General features: G+C 39.4%; 5 protein-coding genes across 5 annotated transcripts; all 5 read right to left on the bottom strand.

Annotated features, from left to right (window-relative positions):
- Positions 1-364: 364 nt before the first annotated feature.
- Positions 365-5,137, bottom strand: LOC145912495 (synaptic vesicular amine transporter-like). Its single transcript, XM_082999978.1, has 9 exons — positions 5,029-5,137; positions 4,036-4,356; positions 3,746-3,922; positions 3,523-3,662; positions 3,075-3,231; positions 1,964-2,111; positions 973-1,139; positions 674-807; positions 365-469 (listed from the first exon to the last, which is right to left on the bottom strand). Exons 1-9 carry the CDS (start codon positions 5,135-5,137, stop codon positions 365-367), a joined length of 1,458 nt encoding a protein of 485 aa, XP_082856104.1.
- A 1,371-nt stretch (positions 5,138-6,508) lies between these two features.
- LOC145912017 (synaptic vesicular amine transporter-like) lies at positions 6,509-10,798 on the bottom strand. Its single transcript, XM_082999445.1, has 11 exons — positions 10,794-10,798; positions 10,627-10,703; positions 10,441-10,566; positions 9,652-9,921; positions 9,385-9,558; positions 9,177-9,316; positions 8,096-8,229; positions 7,116-7,282; positions 6,846-6,979; positions 6,696-6,767; positions 6,509-6,628 (listed from the first exon to the last, which is right to left on the bottom strand). Exons 1-11 carry the CDS (start codon positions 10,796-10,798, stop codon positions 6,509-6,511), a joined length of 1,419 nt encoding a protein of 472 aa, XP_082855571.1.
- Positions 10,799-11,563: 765 nt separating this feature from the next.
- Positions 11,564-12,827, bottom strand: LOC145912015 (uncharacterized). The gene is made up of 5 exons (XM_082999444.1): positions 12,608-12,827; positions 12,382-12,499; positions 12,201-12,318; positions 11,967-12,145; positions 11,564-11,606 (listed from the first exon to the last, which is right to left on the bottom strand). Exons 1-5 carry the CDS (start codon positions 12,825-12,827, stop codon positions 11,564-11,566), a joined length of 678 nt encoding a protein of 225 aa, XP_082855570.1.
- Positions 12,828-14,332: 1,505 nt separating this feature from the next.
- LOC145912498 (UDP-GlcNAc:betaGal beta-1,3-N-acetylglucosaminyltransferase 7-like) lies at positions 14,333-17,245 on the bottom strand. Its single transcript, XM_082999981.1, has 2 exons — positions 16,514-17,245; positions 14,333-15,945 (listed from the first exon to the last, which is right to left on the bottom strand). The coding sequence occupies exons 1-2, from the start codon at positions 16,683-16,685 to the stop codon at positions 14,906-14,908; spliced, it is 1,212 nt and encodes a 403-aa protein (XP_082856107.1). The 5' UTR covers positions 16,686-17,245; the 3' UTR covers positions 14,333-14,905.
- A 3,053-nt stretch (positions 17,246-20,298) lies between these two features.
- On the bottom strand, positions 20,299-22,283 carry LOC145912497 (UDP-GlcNAc:betaGal beta-1,3-N-acetylglucosaminyltransferase 7-like). The gene is made up of 2 exons (XM_082999980.1): positions 22,073-22,283; positions 20,299-21,503 (listed from the first exon to the last, which is right to left on the bottom strand). Exons 1-2 carry the CDS (start codon positions 22,242-22,244, stop codon positions 20,464-20,466), a joined length of 1,212 nt encoding a protein of 403 aa, XP_082856106.1. The 5' UTR covers positions 22,245-22,283; the 3' UTR covers positions 20,299-20,463.
- Between the last annotated feature and the right edge of the window lie 2,020 nt (positions 22,284-24,303).

Genomic DNA, 24,303 nt, shown 5'->3' with positions numbered 1-24,303 from the left:
GAAATTCATTTTTGCCAATTTTTTTAAAATTAGTTGGCTTACTGTGTTATTTTTCATTCCAAATATTCTGTGTCAAATACACTTTAAGTAAACGTCATTTGACGTGCTTCTTGGCTTATGTAAGTAATTTAAATAGAAAGTGACGATTTTGTCTGATTCACATGGCGGTTAAAGGAAATTTTCCCTTTTCCTGTGCCTGTCTATTAACCTTGTTTAACCATCTTCGAAATACGTTGCTCCACGTCTAAACTTGGTTTTGGGGATGTTTGGATTTAAGAATGTAAAAGTCAGATTAATTAAAAACAAAAAAAACAACTGCCGTATTTCCGCGTAGTTCTGGTAAACTTAAGTAAAGGTATTTATTCTATTCATCGTCATTCACAACATCAGTCATGCGTCCATTGCTACTGCTGGAGTTTGAAATGATGTCGTCGGTTCTCGCAGGTGGTGTTGCGTTGTATAAAAGCGACTAAAATCAAACAACCTGCAGTTAGTAAGGAACTTTTTATTTAATATGACTCCATGCAACTTTTAAGATATATGAACCAGAATCATATCCAAAAAAGAATTGTAATTTTTGTTTTTGACATTGCCGCTTTTATTTGAAATTTTGACTTTTTTAGCTCTTCATTGTTTCAAAATTTTCAAGCGAGGCCTGATAAGTAAAACCCACCATCGTTTCTTCTTTTTTCGGTGGGTTCCGAAGAAACAAAGCGAGCGGTGCAAACAGGAAGCAAATTATTCCAACGATTCTCATGAGCCATGGAAAACCAATCTTACTGATCAATGCCCCTGCAAGCAGCGGCCCTACAAACAAGAAAGCACAAAAATACAAAGCGCCTTTCTAATCAACGCAATAAAAAAACACCGCATAATTTGTAATTTTTACATATCGATTTTCGTTGCATGTTTGAGATGTTATCTGCTTCTGTGTTAGCTTAAGGCAGGAATACTTAAAGTGCATCGACTCACCTACAATGAAAGCTAAGCAAAATGCAATATCGGCGATTGCGTAAACGCTTCCGTACACTGGTGTGTGTCTGGTGTCAACCAGCGTTGCCATTATTGGAAACATCGCGGTGTCAACCAGGGCCACAGACGAACCAATCAACAGTCCAGGACCAATCATCTCAGGTAAACTGAGGAATACACAAGGTGATCAACCACATTTTATTTTAGAAACAAACCAACCAGGTATCGTTTAAATCAGTGTTTTTCCCTAACGGCTCCGATTTATCCCGTGGTGGTTTGACATGTTAGTTTTGAATGTTTATCGGTAGAATATTGATGCAATAGACAATTAAGGCTGATGCAACAAAACCAGTTTTTAAACTTTAATTTACAAAACGTAAAAACCAACTTCAATTCAAATTGATGTCCACGTCCCCTAGTAGTGTGTGTGCCCATAAACCACTGAATTAAAAGAAAACGGTTATCATATATGGCAACGACACATTTGATAAAAGATTTACTGACTTCGCAGCCCAGGCATTGCAGCCTAGCCGAATCAGCCAACAAGTTGGAGCGAGATCTAAAAATCTAGATCCCGAAGAGGTTTGAACTCACGACCCCGGGCTATTATGCCCAACGCTCTACAAACTGAGCTACAGGAGCTCGGCGGTTTCATGGGGTATATTGTGGCCAAGGTACACTGCTGTGCAAGCGCACAACTTGTCAGACAATCTTCACATATACGTAGGGCATTTTCCCAACCGGTGGTAAGCGTACCACTATAGTACACTACCATTCGAATTTAAAAAAATCGTAAGTGATCTCAAAATGTTTGTTACTTCATCCCCTACGTTACTTTGTAACACTCAACTAGGTGGTACGCGTCGAAATTGTTTTACCTCCAAGTGGTACGCAACCACAAAAAAGGTCACTGACGTAGGGGATTGGCAGGATCGCCCCACTACGCAGGTCCTGACTTTGTGATCACAGCTATCGTATCAATATAAAATACCTTCGGGCGAAAGGTAATGTTAAGCTCCCAACAGAAGAGAGATAGATTCCAAGCATGCATAACGACCACTTAGGAAAACGCTGGCAGGCGAGAGCCACTAAACTGGTGAGAAGCAGGTAAGAAACGCTTTCGGGTAGTAAAGCAAATCCTGCAAAACATAAGACAGTTAAGCTTTCTAAACAACACTACGAAAATACAGATGCGTATAAGTGTGTGTGCGCTACCTGCCATTTTCTGTTACATCAGACTGTTTGATGTTTGACAGCTTGCGACAGTGATACATATCAGACCGAAGTCTGGGGCTCAGTCAATGTGACGTGCAATGAATTTCCGTGGTAATTCCGTATAATTTTGTTGTAAAATTGTAAAATTTGCAAAGCCACATCAAATACCAGATTAAATGTATACCTTTTGTCACACTACAGCACATAAGTCGCATTAACCCTCAAGAAAGTAATTGTCAGGAAAACAAATGTACGATATCGATCGATATTGTTGGGTCAAAATTGAATTGTGATTTCATACGCTTGTCATATATTAATATGTGATTAATATTGATCCCTCCTTTCGTGTGCCGAGCTTGAAATGACACAAAATATCGATTTTCAAAACCGACTGCTTCCCGACTGGCGTTGTTTGAACAGAAATTATCGGGTCATGACAGAATGGTTATCTGCCGTTGTTATTTAAAAAGTTCAAGCTATTTGGTATATACCATTAACCTTTCTAGGTGTAATTGCTGTTAAATAATGGTCTTTTGTTGGATGTTAATACAACACTTTTTGTTCCATTCTTAACACTGTGCGGCTGACGTATTTCTACGTCAAAACATCTTTTGCGCACAGTGCTAATTGACGTAGACATACGTTAAAATCTTTTTTGATGGCAAGAATTATGAAAAAAATACCACAGTATCCGGGAAAAATGACCTTTTCATATAAAGTCTACTATGCTATAGTATATACTATATATCGTTTGATGAAACAGACCAAGTTAAAGCTAACAAGTCAAAATGGTTTACTTTTAAATATCGGCTACACTGAACTAATTTCCCGGAAGTACACAACAGTTACGCGTGTATGCAAGTGTCGAAAAGAGTAATTTTACATACCGAGTTCCCACTTCTCGGCACACATTGTTTGAATCATCCATATCGGTTGACCAGCCTCAAGCATTCCTATGCACGTGTTCCCCAGCATCAAACTCGCTGCCACTAGGGCTATGTAAGGGTCGCAAAGCAACGTTGTTATTGGCGTCCCTCCATTGACCTATATTATTATTACACCTTTTGTGGAACGCTTTTCATCTTCGTGGATAATAAATCACAACAGTATTGAATTCATTCAAAATTGGATTGGATCGAGAATTGACGAAAGTTAAGCTTTTAGGAAATGTCTAAAGTTAAAAAAAATCAAACGTTATGTTTGAAATTGACCTGGTTTTAGGAAGTGTTTAAAATTTTATGAAATGTTTCAAAGATGACGAAACTTAGTTTAGTATAAAAGTTACACCTGCAAAATTGGAGTTAAGCAAAGTTTTTTTAAAAATTGACAACATACCAGTGGTTTTCTTTCAATTTCCAGCTTATTTACAACAATCTGTGTAATTGCAAGAATCACGGCCAAAAAAGAAAGTACCAAAAATACAGCTTCTTTCTGTCCAACCACTTGATAAACGACACTGGCGAACACAGGTCCCACTGGAATAAAATCCGCGTTTCACATGTGCAGTCTCAATCTTTGAAGATTTTTACCATTTATCTACGACAAAAGGTGCACTTACCTAAAACTCCCATCGCTAAACCTCCAAGCGCCAATCCCATTGCCTTTCCTCTTTTAGAGTCGTCTGGGAAGCGGTCGGCCACCATGCCCATGCCAGCAGTTGATGAACAAGCTGAGCCGAGACCCTGAATTGCTCTTGCCACAAGTAAAACTGGGTAGGTTGTTCCAAAAGCAAATACTGTTGAAAATCATGTAACAAAAATCGGGTCTGTTTGGTGTAAAGATATCCGAATAACTTTGAATAATGACGTACGCTAAAAATATTACATATAAACATCAACTTTTACCTACTTGTGGAAGACGCAAACATTATAATGTAGCCGATAAACATGGGAACGTTAAACCCAATCATATCGGTTATCGGCCCCACGACCACATTTGCAACAATCTGAACGAGAGGTTTCGAGGCAAACAAGATGCCTATGTATAAACTTTCAGAGGAGAGAAAAGCTGTATCACTGCTATATGGACATTCTACAGTGCTCGCGTTATTTCGTGATGTGGTACTCGTTGTCGTAGCGCTGGAGGTGTTTGCTGGTCTAACGCTCGAGCTTTCTTTGATATCCAGTTGATCCAGGTGCTTTTTGAAGAAATATTCGGGGAGAACGGGAACTGCGTAAAAAAAATTCTATTTCATCTGTTTTGGTTTAGGGGACTTGTAATTTAACAAATCCACTCATAAAAATCTTTCAATCAAGAACGGTAATAAGTTTGTGATTGGTGCTAGGAATGGTAAGACGTGAAAGAATAAATCACCTATGTTAAGTCATGGTCAAACAAACATACGATATCTACTTTCAGCGGTGTGGGTAAATGTTAAGTTACAGTAAAAGCCCCACTCATCAATCACAAGACTAATTGGCGCCACAATGTAGGAGATTTCGCATCATACAGCAAACGATTAGCGGTGGTAAACAGCGAAAACTTTTCATCCGGCCGTAATTAAGAGAAAAATGTCTGTTCTTGCTATATGTGGCACAGACGGATCTGTCCAAAGTCAGGTATTCAAAATTGCTCTTTTGGATATTCGACCGTAATTAATCGATTACCCTGTTTGTTAAAATCAACCAATAAAATCAACAACCGATTTACATGAAAATTAATCGCTGCAAAACTATGACCTTTTGAGCGAAGAAAGCATCTGAATTCATCTGAGCGAAGAAAGCCTAATAGCACGCCAGCACGCGCTTTACCATAAGAACTCTTTTTCGATGAAAGCGTATAATTAGTTAGTGTGAACATTTTGTAGGTTTTCTTGCTTCATTGCTAATTCCTCATACTTACCAACTGCAGTTAGAAGCATATTATCCAGCAGCAAGGTGGAATAAACAAATGCAATGACAAATGTACCAGATGCACGTAGAGTTGCCAATTTTTGCCTCACAACCTCCATTATTCCTATCTCCGGCTTTGACAGCCCTAGATGCTAAACTCTGAACCACAATGTTTCATCAGTCTTTATGCCAATCCCCAGACCTGACGTTAAATTTATAGGAACCGCTGAGGAACAAGTTGACCAAGGAAAGTAAAGTTGTATGTAATTACTTCCTGCCTTAACGGTGCTTTTCATTGTTTCCCTGAAATAACCCTGGTGGTTTGACTGACCTGCAACGTGTTGCTGGATAAACAGATTAGTCGCTAACGCCTCCGATCAATGCCCACCAGCTGTATACCGAGCCAGTTACCGCGTTTATGAATGTTTACAATATTCCAAGTAAATCGATCTCTTCCCGCGCGTTGTTGGTACAAGTTAAACATATCCCAAGCTTAATACACAAAAAAATGAATTTGAACTACTAATTTATATTAACTAGTATTGAACCAACCACCAAAATATTAACATCGTGGTATTTATCATACATAAGCTATAGCCAAATATGAGAAGTGCGCCCTACGAAAATTTAAAAGTGTTTTCCATCTATCACGTCCCATTACTGTCTTACCAAATACATAATTATAGACTTCCATTCGCTATCAAATCCATTCTCCCGTTATCCCATGTGAACTGTCAAGTGCTGGTCCATGTTACAGCGTAAATTGCTTCCTCTGCTCTGGACCGCATGTGTTTGAAGTCTCATGTTTTGTCAATCGATTCGATTCGTTTGTGTTGCAAACAAAAAACTTGAAAACCTCTAATTTTTTAATGTTGCTTGCCTCGGTCCACATTTAAAAACTGGGGTGAGGCATAAATTAAAAAAGACTATGGTTTATGCAGTGATACGATGCATATTCATTCTCCTTAGACGCAATAAAATAGAATATGGGCACCACATTGCAAACACAGGCTGCCCAGAGTAGAGGAAGCAATTCAAATTACAAGGACAATACTACTTTAAGTTGGAAAACAGGAAATGCTTTTTGCACGCTTACCGCACAAACGTTAGTAATTTAACTTGGTCCCGGTGGATTAGCTGCAGGTACAAAGTCACAGCAATTGGGAAGTCTTCGTCGTATTAATTAGTTTGAAAAACTCACTAAACATTAAACCTCACTCAAGAACGTTCACATGGTTTGCAGCAAAACAGTCGTTACATATACCTGTTTACTTGCATGTAAATGTACCAAAAATACTTTCTTTACCTATTATGGCAGCACGATTGCGTTATGCTGACCAAAATCGAATGTTGACTGATTACTATTAAGCACATAGCTTTGATCAAAATTTTCAAACCACGCCAAACTATTCTCAAAGGTGAACCTTTCCGAAAACTAACTTTATCTAAACCAAAACGATTACTTGTGAAATATTTTATCCCTGAAACACTTAGACTAAAACTGCATTGTTTTTGTACACGCCAACAGGAACGTGGTACAACCCGAGTCCAACGCCACTTCCTGCATCACTTAATAAAAATAGCAACGCAGCAGTTGTGTCTAGTGTTGGCTACAAAGTGAGCAAAGTTTTCAATAGGTTTGTTGTAAAGGAATGTCATTTATTTTGCTCGAATTACATGTTCATTGTTGACGGTGTGCATCGATACCGCGCTGTCTTCTTCAGTCGACGTTGTATTGTGCAAGAGAGACTAAAATTTAACCAGTTATCTCGTTAAAACATAATTGCAGTGCGTCAATTTCAACATGGTGTTTTGAGATTAGCATACCATGCTTTCTTCCTGCTTTGGCGTAATACGAAGAAACAAAACCAACGGTGCGAAGAAAAATAAAGTTATTGCGATTATTCTCAGGAGCCATGGGAAGCCTATAATCGTGATCACTCCTCCAGCTAAAAGAGGTCCTGCACAAACAACGTCCAAATATTTCAGTATGTAACTGCATCTGGTCGGCATATAATGTTCTGTTCGTTATATCCTAAAGTAGACAAGAAGTAATTTTTTTGTCTCTTCAATTTCAGAAGCAGGCGACCCCTTTACCTATTATAGATGTAACACAAAATGCAATATTGACCATTGCATACACGCTCCCGTAGACTGGTTTGTATCTAGTATCGACCAGGGTTGCCATAATTGGGTACATACTGCTCTCGACGAGACCATAACCCACACCAAAACAAAGTCCTGGAGCAATCGTGCCCACAAACCTGATAAAATTTGTTTTAAAATCAAAAGAAAATATTCTGCTGCCGCTTTCCGGCAACCACACACACTTTGGGTCTTAAAAAAGCCGACACAACTGTATTTTATTAAGATACAACAACTTTTAAACCATAGCAAACCTTTTTGCAAAAGGCAGTGCGATGCTTCCAACACAAATGCTGTAAAGTCCTGTCACACACAACAACCACTTTGGCACACGTTGGCAGCAAAGAGCAACGAGGTTGGTGACGCACAAAAACATTACGGATGTTGGTAACATCGAAAGTCCTGGATAGTAAGTGTCATTTTCAACAATATAACTCTACCAGAGGCAGGCAGAGATGGTGTTTGAGGTTAAATATTGTAACAGTGGATCTACTTATATTGGATACTTGCAATGCAGGCAAAAAAATCATGTTCAAGGATGTCATTCGTATATGTGCCATAAGGCCAGATTGACAACTGTAAAGGTCTTAACTTGTCGTCTAATATATATACGATTTCATTGTCGAAGTCAAGCTATATCAAGGCTTCTTTTACTTTAAAATACGGACCAGAGGGAAGTTAGTTGACGGGCCAATTTTTCGGGACTTGTGTGAGTAAAAGTGGTTTAACCACTGCTTTTCGTCATGTATTTAGCTAGTACGTTACTGGTGCACCAAAATGATTCAATTGTACACAACAAAGCAGCACAAAAGCTCTAAAGGCAAGCTAGATTTCCTGACCTTTGCTTGTGATGCGTTCCGGCTTGTCATTTTTATACATTAGAATGCCTATTTACAATAATTAACTAACCGATTTCCCACTTTTTTACTGACATCGTTGTGATCATCCATATTGGTTGCGCAGTTTCTGTGACAGATTCACACATATTGACAAACACAAGGCTTGCTAGCACCAATACAATGTAGGGATCCAACACGAGGGTCAAGAACGGAATTCCTTCTTCTCTCTGTTATTTAAATAACCTTATTATAGTCAGCTTTATTATTTGTGGTTTGATCTCGGGTTACAGAAAAACAAATTAGGCTATGTTGCTCCAGAAAGAACACTGTATTTTATAACTGTCCTTTAGTTAAGAAATTATCAGCAGTGTACACGATTGTAAATTTAGTGACATTAGATATTGAAATCAGTTTACCAAAGATGTGGTGCTACTGACGTCACTTTCGAAAATTACCTGACCCATTTTTTCAAAACAATGCCGCCTGTGTGCCACATATTAAAACACAGGTTAATTAGTTCTGTCTCTACGCAAACGTTCTGTGAACCGGCTACAAGTAGTTTCGCACAGCTAAATGGCCACTTATAACTAGGGATGCACCGAAAGTTCTAAGGTTTTCGCAATTATTCGGTTTCGGCCGAATATTTCTGCAAAATTCGGCCGAAACCGAAACTTTTTTTATTGCATGTAACGCTGATACGCAAAGTTTAGAAAAGGTTAGAATCTATGTTTAAGCTGTACGTGTGTGTTCGTTTCATTTGTTTATTTTCAATTATTTTTGTTATTCTTTAAGCGCCAAAAAAGGCTGTATGATATAGGATTAGACCCCAATCCAACACATGTTTTGTTTAAATTTAATGCGTTTATAAAGATGAATACCAAAATTAGTATCGGTTTATTCGGGCGAACTAATTCGGCAACTTTTACCGAATATTTGGTTTTGGCCGAATATAAAAATAGCTGTTTCGGTGCACTACTTACAACGTCAGATATTACAGGTTGCAACCCGTCACAGACACCGCATAGATACCTGACCCGAAATCTCAGTGCCCATTTCCTGTTAGGTTCCGCCTAACATTTAAATTTTTTAGCTAATTGAAAATCTAGGATTTTTGCAACACCTTCTCTGCATTGCGCCTCTCTTAAAACTTAGTTTTTGCATGTTTGTAACGTACCGGTGGTTGCCTTTCGAGCTTAATTGTGTGCAAAAGGAATTGAAGAAAAGTTAGAATTAAGGCAACGCTCGAAATCACTAAAAATATGGGTTCCTTTTTTCCAGATACTCCATAAATAACACCACCGAACACAGGACCCACTGCAAAATAATAATTAGTGGGAGTATTTAGCAACAAATTAAAATTTACTTTGATCAAACAAACAAACCTAGCTCTCCTAACGCTTGTCCCCCAAGCGCCAATCCCATTGCTTTTCCTCGTTTATCATCTGAGAAGCGATCGGCCACCATGCCCATGCCAGCAGTTATTACACAAGCTGAGCCGAAACCTTGAATCGCCCTTGCCACTAACAAAACTGGGAAGGTTGTTCCAAAAGCAAAAACTGTCGAAAAATTGCAATAAAAGGCAAGACTTTGAAATCAATGCAAAATGTGCAAAAATTTGCTGGTCTGTCTGAATTTTTGAAAACACTTACGCGTTGATGAGGCGCATGTTATGAAGTTTGCCGCAAATATGGGTATGTCGTATCCGATCGTGTTTGTTAAAGGCCCAACAAACACATTTGAAACGAGTTCAGTCATATATTTGGATGAATAGAGAATACCCATGTACAAGTTTGCGTCCACAAAATTTTGCGCCCCGCTGCTCAGTCTGCCGCACTCTACCGCGCTTATGTTGGGTAGCGTAGCGTTTGTTTGTAATGACTCTATTTGACTCCCACAGAAGTATTCTGGCAGTACAGGAACTGTAAAAAGGTAATCAAGATATTGTTTAACAAAACAGAAAAGACTCAAGAAAATGTAATATTGCAAACTTGTAGTGATTTATGAATATACGTGACATCGCCGTGGAACGCAAATGAAGACTAATGAAATAAAGATGTGACTTTTCTACATTGATACTGTAATGATGCTGTAATAAACATAATTTAAAGTTTTGCGTGGCCTCATTCTAAAGACGATGTCTCTCAAAATTTCACAAAAAATTTGCTTATTCATTTACAACGTCACAAGGAGGTATGGGACGTTTGTTTATAACTCCACCATGTTGTACTCGGCAGGTCTGGCTCTGGGTTAAGCCCATATTAAAAAAAAATTAATTTGGCCATATTTTATCATGCAACAGGATTTTGTTAATGTCGCATAACCCATACGTGTAATAATTGTAGCCTATACTAATACTGCAGGGCACTCTAATCGACATTACATGTGCCCGGGGCAAAAAGTTAACCATAAATGTGTATATTACAACCGCTATTACTTACCAACCGCAGAATATAACATGCTGTCCATCAATAACGTGGAGTAAACAAGCGCAATAACGAACGATCCAGAATTTCGCAACGTCGCTACCTTTTCCCTCACAAATTCCATTTGTTTTCTCTTTGAACCTGCACAGAAGCAACTAAGTATTAACAGAAGCCAGCTTGTTTTTATATTAGGAAACATACCCTCTATGTGTGCAGTCCCTGGAATGGAATGTGCAGAAACAAAGTATGTGTCGTTAAACCTGTCATGTTTCGTGGTCCTGTAGCAATTTATCACTGCAATATGTTAATATTTCATTTATCAGATAATTTAAAAACGAGCGTTGATAGAAGGAATATGTAGTTTGTACGGCATAGTTGCAACATTGTGTTGCTTTCTATTACATGACACAGCCTTCGTAGAAAGCATACTGCAACCTGCCAGTGTGTCATATTGCCAATGTGGTGTACAGCTACATTCTGCCAATGTGGTGTCATATTGCCAAATACAGTCACAAGAACACACAAAATCTTATTTATTATTTCTGTGTCTTGAAGGCGTAGTCTTACGAAATGAACAGACATTTTTTTTTCATATCCATGTTATTATTGGTCTTTAAACTGCGTTGTTTCTGTTTTTAGCGATACGGATAATGCCTGCAAGCACAGGCGAAATACATATATCCAGAAAAAACGACAAACAAACGACAAAATAGGATTATTTACAGGAGTTGTTAAAAAAATAGGACACAAAGACAACAGGAAATTCCAAGAATACAAAATTTTACTTATCAAAAGGAACTTGGAAGGGTATGTTGGGTCGTTTTTGTTTTGTACTCGTGCTTAGTATTGCACCGGCCATACATGAAAGTAATTTCCACATTTAGGAAATAAGTTATTATGGCTTCTATTGGATCGGGCTTTCTTGCATATAATTACCAGTAAGAACTATTTGGTCTTGCAACGATGGCAACAATAGGTGGCGCTAAACTAAAGTTAGTTGTGAAGTATGCCAGTGAACTTCACTTTGGAGTTTATTGCTTATTTTAAGGGCAATATTGCCCCGTGTCAAAAGACTCGGCTTCCTGTTACCTATTTAGTAACATAATATTCTCAGTCGTCCCTTCCGATTAAAATATGCTTATGCCTTTAAGTTTTGAGAATCCTTTATAAGATACAGTCTTCTGTAACAGTTATAAGTTACAGAGTTAGCATTGCATCGAGTCTCGTTGTATGTAATATAATGGGACGACCAAGCACCAGACTACAAACACAGGCAGCCCGGAGTAGAGGAAATAATTTACCCTGTAGCATGGACCAGCACTATCAGTTCCCATAGGAAGCGGGAAACGCTTACACATGCATGCATTGAACATATTGCACCATACTGCGGTTGCCTTTGTGGTAGTGACGTTGCTATAACTAGGCTTGGTATTATCAATTCGTTGCAGATCATCACATAACAAAGCATACAGCGTCCAAAGAAAGTATTACTCATGCAAAATCAAACGCTATTTAGGATCCCAGTCTTTCGATAGACATACAAAATCGTTTCACCGACATCCTTGTACAAGGCTTGGGAGAAGGCTTCAACCAAACTCATTTTGCCTTCTTTCTCAAGATCTTCTACAGTCTCTCGCAGCATCTTCTCATAAGCTTCCGAATTCGTTTTTCTCAAGTTGAAAATAATATATCCACCCACTTTGGTCACATCTAACATCCCCTGCGTGTTCAAAATATCAAGTCAGACCCAATTACTGTACAAAATATATTCTTACATTAATGGTGCATGGCGGGCAGTTTACTGGAATGAGCGAACCAATGCAAACGGCTGCGTTGTACATCTCACTTCTAAGTGGCAGCAGAGGGCCGTCAATCAGATGACAAATAATGTTTCTAACAAGTTTTTCAATTTATCAATTACGTGTTACTTGTCACAAGAGAAAGAAGTCTGTTTACCTAAAGTTTCCTTCTTTTCTGCTTGCTACCATAAGCATTTCCATGTTTGCATCCAAAATATCAATGCTACCAATAAAATCTTCGTTGTAGCGTAAATTGTAGCCAACTGATCCGGTACCTTTACAGTAAATATGTACTTATCATTTTTTGAAATTTCTGGAATCCTGTTGGTGTATGTAGGTCAAAAATCTTCTTAAATCGACATTACTAGTTTTGCTTTACTTGCCTGATCCAACATCCAAAATTGCGGTCTCTTTTTTGTTACTGATGTACTTCATGCACAACTTGGACGCATGCTTGGGTAAAACGTAGCCGATTTTTTCTGCGTACTGGTCGTATTTATTACTCAATTCGTCGTAAATAGACTGCGATGAGGCAACACTTTCACTGTTTTGTTCCTTGAAATACCAAGGAAATGCATCGTAATTTTCATCTGTATGTTCCATTATTTTTAAACAGTATAGACAAATTTGAGAAGCCCGAACTGAACAAACGTCCTCAATATGTTTGAACAGGACAAAAAACTGTATGTCATAACGAAGGACGCTCGACAAAATCAAATTAAACGCAGTTCCTGTTTTGAGCCTGTTGATTGATCGCAACTACTTGGATGGCGCACACAACCGGTGATTAAATGGTTTGGAAACGATATTCCCCGCCCTGTGCAAGGATCCCATTGCAAGGATGCATGTTGCCAACTCATGTGGCGTTTTTAGCATGTTTCGTCTTTCAATTTACATGTATTTAATTTTGCCAAGAGGAAAATGTAAAATGTAATATATTAGAACACAAAAATGCAAACAAACCCTGCTTCAAAAAAAAATTATTTTGCTGGTGGGCAGAAATGCCGATAAAAGTAATAAATCCAACGTTACAAAATATGGTGATCAAATTTTGCACAGCTATGACAAATATTGCGTCACTTTAACAGCCATACATTAATAACGAGCAGATGGTTTGGTGTTTCCTTTGCGATCACGATAACGTCCATGTGGTACGGTAAAATGTCGCTGTGTTTCCTTTTGACGCAGGGTGGCGCCAGCGGGCTAAAATACCACTGTAGACGCACCGCAAATTTTGTACTGCTTGTTGGTTCCGAGTAATTCCTCTTAATTAATAACATTGTGAGTGACTTGTTTTTCATTGTTGTGTTGGGTTTATATTAGGCAGTTTTTTTCTCCACTTCGTAGTTGTGATTTGAGCAATAATATTTCTTCTTGCAATCACCAAACTTCAAGTTTAGATGAAAGATGAAACAAAAGAGGAACATCTACAGACATAATGTTGCGGTTGGATATTTGTTTTCATTTAATCATTTTCAGGCTGAAACTGACGATGACATTTTACCAGGCGAAATTGAAAACCTCCTACGCTAATCATGTGCGATTCTTTTCGCGATTTTGGACATTTTAGGTAAATTATGATTTTAATCTAACGAGCTTGTGTGCAATAAGCGTAACAATCCTGAAAGAGCTGCAAAAATAGTCCAATTTTTGCTTTAGGTAAACATTGTGGACGAGGTTGCCGCCGGTGATATGCGGAAATAAACTGTTTTAATTCCAAACGCAACATCACGTCACATTAATAGCGCATTGTTAAGTTTTTAACTTGGGTCGGATTTAGAAATTTTCTGAAGGAGCGGTTACTACCCAAAACTTATCGTAACGCAATAAAAACTGTATTTGTCGCTAGTTGTGAAAACAACCATGCATGCGCCAGATGATCAACCCATTCGTCCCCTCCTGCTGGATTCGCCCCTACATGGAACCTCAATATATTGCGCAATTGTACACGGATATTTCGATTTGAAAAAGTCGGGTTAGTTCAACAATATAGTTTTTGTAACAAATGAAAAAAAATACTACACAGTTAGGATTTAAAAGTATGACAAATGTATTTTAATACGATTAACCTGGTTGCTCACGTAAAAAAGGAAGGAATTTGTAACTAAAAGTCAAAAATCAGAAACATGGTAAATACTCTATTCGACAAATAAAACCACATAGTGCAATGCATATACAAATGAGCATCAAATACCGGAAACAGAAAAAAGATCATTTTGTTTGCAATCTTTAACACCTGAACATTTAAACGATTCTTTAACCACCATTTGTATTGCACCATTATTTGTAAAAATTCGTGTTATTTTGTAAATTTAACAGCATACAGTAAGTTTTCGTGTTCTACTTATAAGCATGAAGCTGCAGCTAAAGCGCGTTTTTGACCCTTGTTATAAAATTATGTTTGTAAAATATGGGCAAACCGGAGTACGTTTAGACAACACTGAAATGCGGTTCTTGGAACTTCGCTATTATACCAGTGAAACCGCTATGCGGCATGCGGCGATACATTTCGTATTTCTCGTCACATTATTGCACGAGCACACTGACTTGACAACTCCAACCAACCGAGGAAACAAATTTTGGACCAAATGGAAACAGTATTCCAACTTGAAAGCATCGTTTTTTGCGCATTCCTACTCAGCCAACTTTACTGCAATTATATTGACGGTTTTAGAAGGAATCTAAGTCGATCTCCTTCTGCGCAGCACGTCGTCAGTATCTTTTCCACACGTGGAAACATCGAGCTCCATCAGCTCCTTCCAGGAATGTATAAGTTCGTCGGGTCGCACTTTGTGGTAAGTTTTTATCTTGGCCAACCGGCAGGCGTTCACTTTCTTTATGCCCCAGCTCTTAAAGCCGCGATCATTTTGAGGCTTGGCGCCAATTTGCTTCAGCAGAATTCCTAAGAACGCGTCGTCGATAGGAATTATTCGCGTTTGAAGCGATGCCTTAAAAAGTTTCACCACCAAGCGTCCGCTCATCACAAACCCGCCGCCTGATACGTAAGGCGGGTAGATTTTTTCGGGGTACAAGTTATAACTGACGTAATATTTCCACGCAGGGTCGAGGATTCGAGGACTGCCGACTAGCAAGGAGCCAACAAAGAGAGTTTCCCTCGATTCGGGTTCGGTATTTTTGAGAAAAGCCACAACGTTACGAAGATTGACCAACACATCATCGTCCCCTTTGAAAACGAAGGGCACTCTCCGGCAATTCGCTGTATACCACTGCATAAACAGACAGTCCTTTAGAGTTAGATTGCGAAAGCTGTCAAAGAAATCCCACTGCAAGATATCATGGTTTTCTTGATCTTCTTTTATCACTTCTTCTGCCAGTTGAGAGGTCGTGCATGCGCCGAGCAGGAACACGAGACGCACATTGACTGAAAGTGCTTCCTTCGCCCACGTCACGTTACCCCAAGTTTTGCGGATAGCATTGCGGCGCGGCGCCAAGGCGCAAGAGGATTTTACAATGATCATCATGAAAATGTCTTTTTCGTAGTCAAAGTCATTTAAATTTAAACTAAAAGGTTCTCCGGGTTCACATATGTCGTTGTGGGTTATTAATGGTTTGTAGTCGCGTTTTTGGCTGTAGTGGAGAATTACTTCCTTGGAATTTGGCCTCAACGGCACTTCTGGAGGAAGCATAAGATCCTTGTACATGCTCACAAGTGCAGGTATTGGTGTGGTTGTTAAAGTTGGCTGTGTTGTGATGGTTAAGCCTGCAATGGAAAGGGAGGTGTATGGAAATTAGCGTGCAACATTCGAACACTCTATCAAAAGCAGGTTGTTCGTGTTTTAACTGGGAACAGACCATTTTTAAAACTCTATTTTGTCGTTTCTCGCCGATCATTAACTTGCTTTAAATAGTGAAAACCGCGAACTTTAAAGTACTCGCCGGGAGATCAAGTATTGTAGAAACCGTTTTTAGTATCTCCCGATCGATTAAGTCCAGTGCTTTTGACAACTTCGTTTGATTCAAAGGAAAGTTGACGGCAATTGATTTTTGATGGGAAGTGCCAAAGCCAATCAGATTAAAGTGACTTTAAAAGTCAAGTTCCTAACAGTACATATCAAGTTGTATAACTGAAGCCTTCGGGACAAATTATCCGACTCGTGTACGATACAACAGCCCCATGAACGCAAAATGCTTGACATTTTCTTGTATTGTGTTTGTTCAGCGCGTGTGGTGAGCAAATCTTTCTGTAGATATCCCGTACAATCGATCTTGGTTTGCCACTAACCACATCTCAAACGTTTCATTTTCGTTTCCTGGTAACACAGGATTACCTTTCATTGTTGCGGTTCCTCGTTCGGCGAATGCCTGGTTCGGGATGAGTTTGATCGACCCTTGCCACAAGCGGGTACTCAAATCCAATAGCATAATGGCAGCTGTCACGACAAAAATTGCCAATGTGGATTTTCGCGTGATCTGGCCAACCATTCCGAAGTGGCTTGCCATCTCTACTTTGTTAGTAAAGCGATGTCTAAAGACTCGTGGTTATCGTGCTTAAATACATAGAACAATATACTTCATTAGAAACATTTCGCTTGACCTAAAAACCTGAAACAACATTACATTCTAACTTGTATCGGTTTATTAATGCAAAACTTTGCACACTGATATAAAGCTGCCGTCAAATGTATTAGAGTTATTGACAAACTCACATAATAACTGTTCTTTTTTAAACGTTTATCGTGGTTACAGATGCACGGATATGTACGTCAGTAGTAAAATGGTAAAACATCGTCGATTGATGTGCAAACCCCAATAGTAAACAATATAAATCCGACATTTTCACTGGTATTGTTTTTTTAGGCTTTCATTTTTGCAAGGACATAATTGAAACCTTACAATCGAACCTACGTTTTACCTGCGTCAGTCAATGAATGAACTTGAAGCTAGACATAAGTATCGCAGTTAAATTAGGTTAGATCGTTAAAGGTTAATCCGTGACATAACAACATCAATATCTGTCATCCTAACTTACTTTAACTGAGGTACTGTGTAATAGAATGGAACGACCAAGCACCAGACTACAAACACAGGCAACCCGGAGTAGAGGAAATAATTTACCCTGTAGCAAGGACCAGCAATTAACAGTGCACATAGGAAGCGGGATACGCTTACACATGCATGCATTGAACATATTGCACCATACTGCGGTTGCCTTTGTGGCGATGACGTAGCTATAACTAGGCTTGGTATTATCAATTCGTTGCAGATCATTACATAACAAAGCAGCGTCCAAAGAAAGTATTACTCATGCTAAATCAAACGCCATTTAGGATCCCAGTCTTTCGATAGACATACAAAATCGTTTCACCGACATCCTTGTACAAGGCTTGGGAGAAGGCTTCAACCAAACTCATTTTGCCTTCTTTCTCAAGATCTTCTACAGTCTCGCAGCATCTTCTCATAAGCTTCCGAATTCGTTTTTCTCAAGTTGAAAATAATATATCCACCCACTTTGGTCACATCTAACATCCCCTACGTGTTCAAAATATCAAGTCAGACCGAATTACTGTAAAAAATAAATTCCTACATTAATGGTGCATGGTGGGCAGTTTACTGGAATGAGCGAACCAATGCAAACGGCTGCGTTGTACATCTCACTTCTAAGTGGCAGCAGAGGGACGTCAATCAGATGACAAATAATGTTTCTGACAAGTTTTTCAATTTATCAATTACGTGTTACTTGTCACAAGAGAAAGAAGTCTGTGTACCTAAAGTTTCCTTCTTTTCTGCTTGCTACCATAAGCATTTCCATGTTTGCATCCAAAATATCAATGCTACCAATAAAATCTTCGTTGTTGCGTAAATTGTAGCCAACTGATCCGGTACATTTAAAGAAAATATGTACTTATCATTTTTTGAAATTTCTGGAATCATGTTGGTGTATGTAGGTCAAGAATCTTCTTAAATCGACACTACTAGTTTTGCTTTACTTGCCTGATCCAACATCCAAAATTGCGGTCTCTTTTTTGTTACTGATGTACTTCATGCACAACTTGGACGCATGCTTGGGTAAAACATAGCCTATTTTTTCTGCGTACTGGTCGTATTTATTACTCAATTCGTCGTAAATAGACTGCGATGAGGCAACACATTCACTGTTTTGTTCCTTGAAATACCAAGGAAATGCATCGTAATTTTCATCTGTATGTTCCATTATTTTTAAACAGTATAGACAAATCCGAGAAGCCCGAACTGAACAAACGTCCTCAATATGTTTGAACAGGACAAAAAACTGTATGTCATAACGAAGGACGCTCGACAAAATCAAATCAATCGCAGTTCCTGTTTTGAGCCTGTTGATTGATCGCAACTACTTGGATGGCACACACAACCAGCGATTAAATGGTTTGGAAACGTTATTCCCCTCCCTGTGCAAGGATCCCATTGCAAGCATGCATGTTGCCAACACATGGGGCGTTTTTGGCATGTTTCGTCTTTCAATTTGCATGTATTTGATTTTGCCAAGAGGAAAATGTAAAATGTAATATATTGGAACACAAAAATGCATACAAACCCTTAAAAATTATTTTGCTGGTGGGCAGAAATGCCGATAAAAGTAATAAATCCAACGTTACAAAATATGGTGATCAAATTTTGCACAGCTATGACAAATATTGCGTCACTTTAACAGCGATACATTAACAACGAGCAGATGGTTCGGTGTTTCCTTTGCGATCACGATAACGTCCATGTGGTACGGTAAAATGTCGCTGTGCTTTCTTTTGACGCAGAGTGGCGCCAGCGGGCTAAAATACCACTGTAGACGCACCGCAAATTTTGTACTGCTTGTTGGTTCCGAGTAATTCCTCTTAATTCATAACTTCGCGAGTGACTTGTTATTTATTGTTGTGTTGGGTTTATATTAGGTAGTTTTTTTCTCCACTTCGTAGTTGTGATTTGAGCAATAATATTTCTTCTTGCAATCACCAAACTTCAAGTTTAGATGAAAGATGAAACAAAAGAGGAACATCCACACACATAATGTTGCGGTTGGTTTTTTGTTTTCATTTAATCATTTTCAGGCTGAAACTGACGATGACATTTTATCAGGCGAAATTGAAACCTCCTACGCTAATCATGTGCGATTCTTTTCGCGATTTTGGATATGTTAGTTAAATTATGATTTCAATCTAACGAGCTTGTGTGCCATAAGCGTAAAAATCCAGAAAGAGCTGCTAAAATAGTCCAATTTTTGCTTTAGGTAAACATTTTGGACGAGGTTGCCGCCGGCGATACGCGGAAATAAACCGTTTTAATTCCAAACGCAACATCACGTCACATTAATATTTCGTAGCGCGTTGTTAAGTGTTTAACTTGGGTCGGATTTAGAAATTTTCTGTAGGAGCGGTTACTACCCAAAACTTATTGTGACGCAATAAAATCTGTATTTGTCGCTAGTTGTGAAAATAACCATGCATGCGCCAGATGATCAACCCATTCGTCCCCTCCTGCTGGATTCGCCCCTGCAGGGAACCTCAATATATTGCGCAGTTGTACAGGGATATTTGGATTTGAAAAAGTCGGGTTAGTTCAACAATATAGTTATTGTAACAAATGAAAAAAAATACTACACAGTTAGGATTTGAAAGCATGACAAATGTATTTTAATACGATTAACCTGGTTGCTCACGTAAAAAAGGAAGGAATTTGTAACTAAAAGTCAAAAATCAGAAACATGGTAAATACTCTATTCGACAAATAAAACCACTTAGTGCAATGCATATACAAATGAGCATCAAATACCGGAAACAGAAAAAAGATCATTTTGTTTGCAATCTTTAACACCTGAACATTTAAACGATTCTTTAACCACCATTTGTATTGCACCATTATTTGTAAAAATTCGTGTTAGTTTGTAAATATAACAGCATACAGTAAGTCTTCGTGTTCTACTTATAAGCATGAAGCTGCAGCTAAAGCGCGTTTATGTCATAAAATATGTTTGTAAAATATGGGCAAACCGGAGTACGTTTAGACAACACTGAAATGCGGTTCTTGGAACTTCGCTATTATACCAGTGAAACCGCTATGCGGCATGCGGCGATACATTTCGTATTTCACGTCACATTATTGCACGAGCACACTGACTTGGCAACTCCAACCAACCGAGGAAACAAATTTTGGACCAAATGGAAACAGTATTCCAACTCGATAGCATCTTATTTGCGCATTCCTACTCAGCCAACTTTACTGCAATTATATTGACGGGTTTAGAAGGAATCTAAGTCGATCTCCTTCTGCGCAGCACGTCGTCAGTGTCCTTTCCGCACGTGGAAACATCGAGCTCCATCAGCTCCTTCCAGGAATGTATAAGTTCGTCGGGTCGCACTTTGTGGTAAGTTTTTATCTTGGCCAACCGGCAGGCGTTCACTTTCTTTATGCCCCAGCTCTTAAAGCCGCGATCATTTTGAGGCTTGACGCCAATTTGCTTCAGCAGAATTCCTAAGAACGCGTCATCGATAGGAATTATTCGCGTTTGAAGCGATGCCTTAAAAAGTTTCACCACCAAGCGTCCGCTCATCACAAACCCGCCGCCTGATACGTAAGGCGGGTAGATTTTTTCGGGGTACAAGTTATAACTGACGTAATATTTCCACGCAGGGTCGAGGATTCGAGGACTGCCGACTAGCAAGGAGCCAACGAAGAGAGTTTCCCTCGATTCGGGTTCCGTATTTTTGAGAAAAGTCACAACGTTACGAAGATTGACCAACACATCATCGTCCCCCTTGAAAACGAAGGGCACTCTCCGGCAATTCGCTGTATACCACTGCATAAACAGACAGTCCTTGAGAGTTAGATTGCGAAAGCTGTCAAAGAAATCCCACTGCAAGATATCATGGTTTTCTTGATCTTCTTTTATCACTTCTTCTGCCAGTTGAGAGGTCGTGCATGCGCCGAGCAGGAACACGAGACGCACATTGACTGAAAGTGCTTCCTTCGCCCACGTCACGTTACCCCAAGTTTTGCGGATAGCATTGCGGCGCGGCGCCAAGGCGCAAGAGGATTTTACAATGATCATCATGAAAATGTCTTTTTCGTAGTCAAAGTCATTTAAATTTAAACTAAACGGTTCTCCGGGTTCACACATGTCGTTGTGGTTTATTAATGGTTTGTAGTCGCGTTTTTGGCTGTAGTGGAGAATTACTTCCTTGGAATTTGGCCTCAACGGCACTTCTGGAGGAAGCCTAAGATCCTTGTCCATGCTCACAAGTCCAGGTATTGGTGTGGTTGTTAAAGTTGGCTGTGTTGTGATGGTTAAGCCTGCAATAGAAAGGGAGGTGGATGGAAATTAGCGTGCAACATTCGAAAACTCCTTCAAAAGCAGCTTGTTCGTGTTTTAACTGGGAACAGACCATTTTTTTAAACTCTATTTTGTCGTTTCTCGCCGATCATTAACTTGCTTTAAATAGTGAAAACCGCGAACTTTAAAGCACTCGCCGGGAGATCAAGTATTGTAGAAACCGTTTTTAGTATCTCCCGATCGATTAATTAAGAGTGCTTTTGACAACTTCGTTTGATTCAAAGGAAAGTTGACGGCAATTGATTTTTGATGGGAAGTGCCAAAGCCAATCAGATTAAAGTGACTTTAAAAGTCAAGTTCCTAACAGTACGTATGAAGTTGTATAACTGAAGCCTTCGGGACAAATTATCGGACTCGTGTACGATACAACAGCCCCATGAACGCAAAATGCTTGACATTTTCTTGCATTGTGTTTGTTCAGCGGGTGTGGTGAGCAATCTTTCTGTAGATATCCCGTACAATCGATCTTGGTTTGCCACTAACCGCATCTCAAACGTTTCATTTTTGTTTCCTGGTAACACAGGATTACCTTTTATAGTTGCGGTTCCTCGTTCGGCGAATGCCGGGTTCGGGATGAGTTTGGTCGACCCTTGCCACAAGCGGGTACTCAAATCCAACAGCATAATGGCAGCTGTCACGACAAAAATTGCCAGTGTGGATTTTCGCGTGATCTGGCCAACCATTCCGAAGTGGCTTGCCATCACTACTTTGTTAGTAATACGATGTCTAAAGACTCGTGGTTATCGTGCTTAAATACATAGAATAATATACTTCATTAGAAACATTTCGCATGACCTAAAGACCTGAAACAACATTACATTCTAACCTGTATCGGTTTATTAATGCAAAACTTCGCACACTGATATAAAGCTGCCTGACGGTTTTTCAATGTACACTTGCGTTTTTGTGCAGATTTAACCTTCCAACTCAGTTTAATCTAAACGGTTTGATCGTTCAATTAATACGCTTTCATGCCGTTCAACTGCTGTATCTGACTTTAAAGTAACACAGGAAGGACAATTTGACTGATCACTACTGTTTTTAGAACTCCTGGCCACTATTGCGGCAATTGGTCTTTCCTGTCTTTCGGTTGGCCTTGTCGCTGCGCACAGTTCTCAACACAGCCATTTTTCAGACATGGCGCTGGTACACGTTACTGGTTAACTATCCCATATATTTTCCTGTCTGTTTAAATAACACAGGCACAAAGGCAAACACTCTTTGGGTGCGATCGACTTCGCAAACATCGCACAGCCCGTTGCTTTGTCTTTGCAGACAGTGACCGATTAACACCGATTTGATAAACTGCAGTCGGTAAACTGTTATAGCTGCAGGTTCTGAACGGCAATGAACATAAATATTTTAAAAAATATGAGTTTTGTTGACAGAATTAGTAAATACAAAACCACTAAACATCACATTGAAGGCAAACCGACCAGCATTACCTATACGGGAAAGGTTGTTTAATGTATTTAGCGTTGACTGAACCGAGTGAGAAAGCCACTCTTCTCTGTCCATCGATAAAGCAAGCTGACCTTTCAGGACACACGTGGCATTCTTTACGACCATATTACAACCCAGCGACGCCTTAAACCATCTTTGTATAGACCAAAGGCTGGTAAAAAAAATTCGGAAATATTTCCACGCGGGAAAGTGGCTGACGTATGTCGTGAATACCCTTCTCTTAATTCCAGTTACCCCCACTTTATTGCACACCAAGAAACGATCTGTCAACACTGCCAAAACCTACTTAACAAACAAAACTCTCCATTACGACCACAATCGGATAACTTCCGCGAATTGTCGTTATACGCCCGTCGACCGGGCACTGCACTACAAAGAGTGGTTACCAATGTAGTGAACAGCTTCCCTCGGTCGAGGGTTCTCCTGACAGTTATGAGTACCAACTCACGTAACGTGTTGTTCCAAATCCCGGATACGAAACGATACCGAACGGGCATTTCCAATATCAGAAGATCTTTAAGGCCAGGGATTATATCACGAAGTGGTCTACTGCGAGAATTTATAGCAGGCGTACAACAGACCGGATTTTTTAGTAAACTATTAACCCGGATATCTGCTGTTAAAGGAATGATATCGAACGCGAGTAATTTTATATCAAATATTTGACAGCAGGAACTTTCCACCGATATTTGCACTTTACCCCAATAAAGTCATACCATTCTATTTTAGTGTATTGGAACACGAAGGGCTAGACTATTAGCAATATTTGTTGAAACTTGGAATGACAAACTGTCTGTCAAAATAAGTCAGATATATCATGCAGTCACAACAACATCATCTACGCAGTCAGCGCTTTCAGAATATCGTCCTCGCATGTGAGAATTCGACCAGCAGGTTACGACGAACTAGCTGTTCCATCAAAAAGTGACAAATGACGCAACTTTAAACCACCTCGACACAGGTGCTACCCCGCAGTACCCTAAATGGGAATGCAACATTTTCGGGTTAACCCCATTAACTCCTCTTAGTACGCCGATGACCCAGGGTCACCTGTTGCCACTTTTCTGTGCGTTCAACCATCAAGAGAAAACTGCCTTTTTTACGCAACTTTGATAATTACCTCGTCCTTTTCGTGGTTTAGTGTCTCAAGTTTTACATTGTCGTTTATTCTAAAAGCAACTATCTGAAGTGTTTTTGGCACTACACTGCTGGTAATACCGCAATAAAGTACCCCCTCTTTCACTCCAGGTCTTTGCTTTTCTCAAGGTGGTTTCGATCGTCAATTGTTATACCGCT

The sequence above is a fragment of the Ascidia mentula genome, chromosome 8, assembly GCF_947561715.1.
Source record: "Ascidia mentula chromosome 8, kaAscMent1.1, whole genome shotgun sequence".
NCBI lineage: Eukaryota > Metazoa > Chordata > Ascidiacea > Phlebobranchia > Ascidiidae > Ascidia > Ascidia mentula.
Note: the sequence above shows the minus strand (reverse complement) of the source record. Positions and strands in the feature narration are given on the sequence as shown.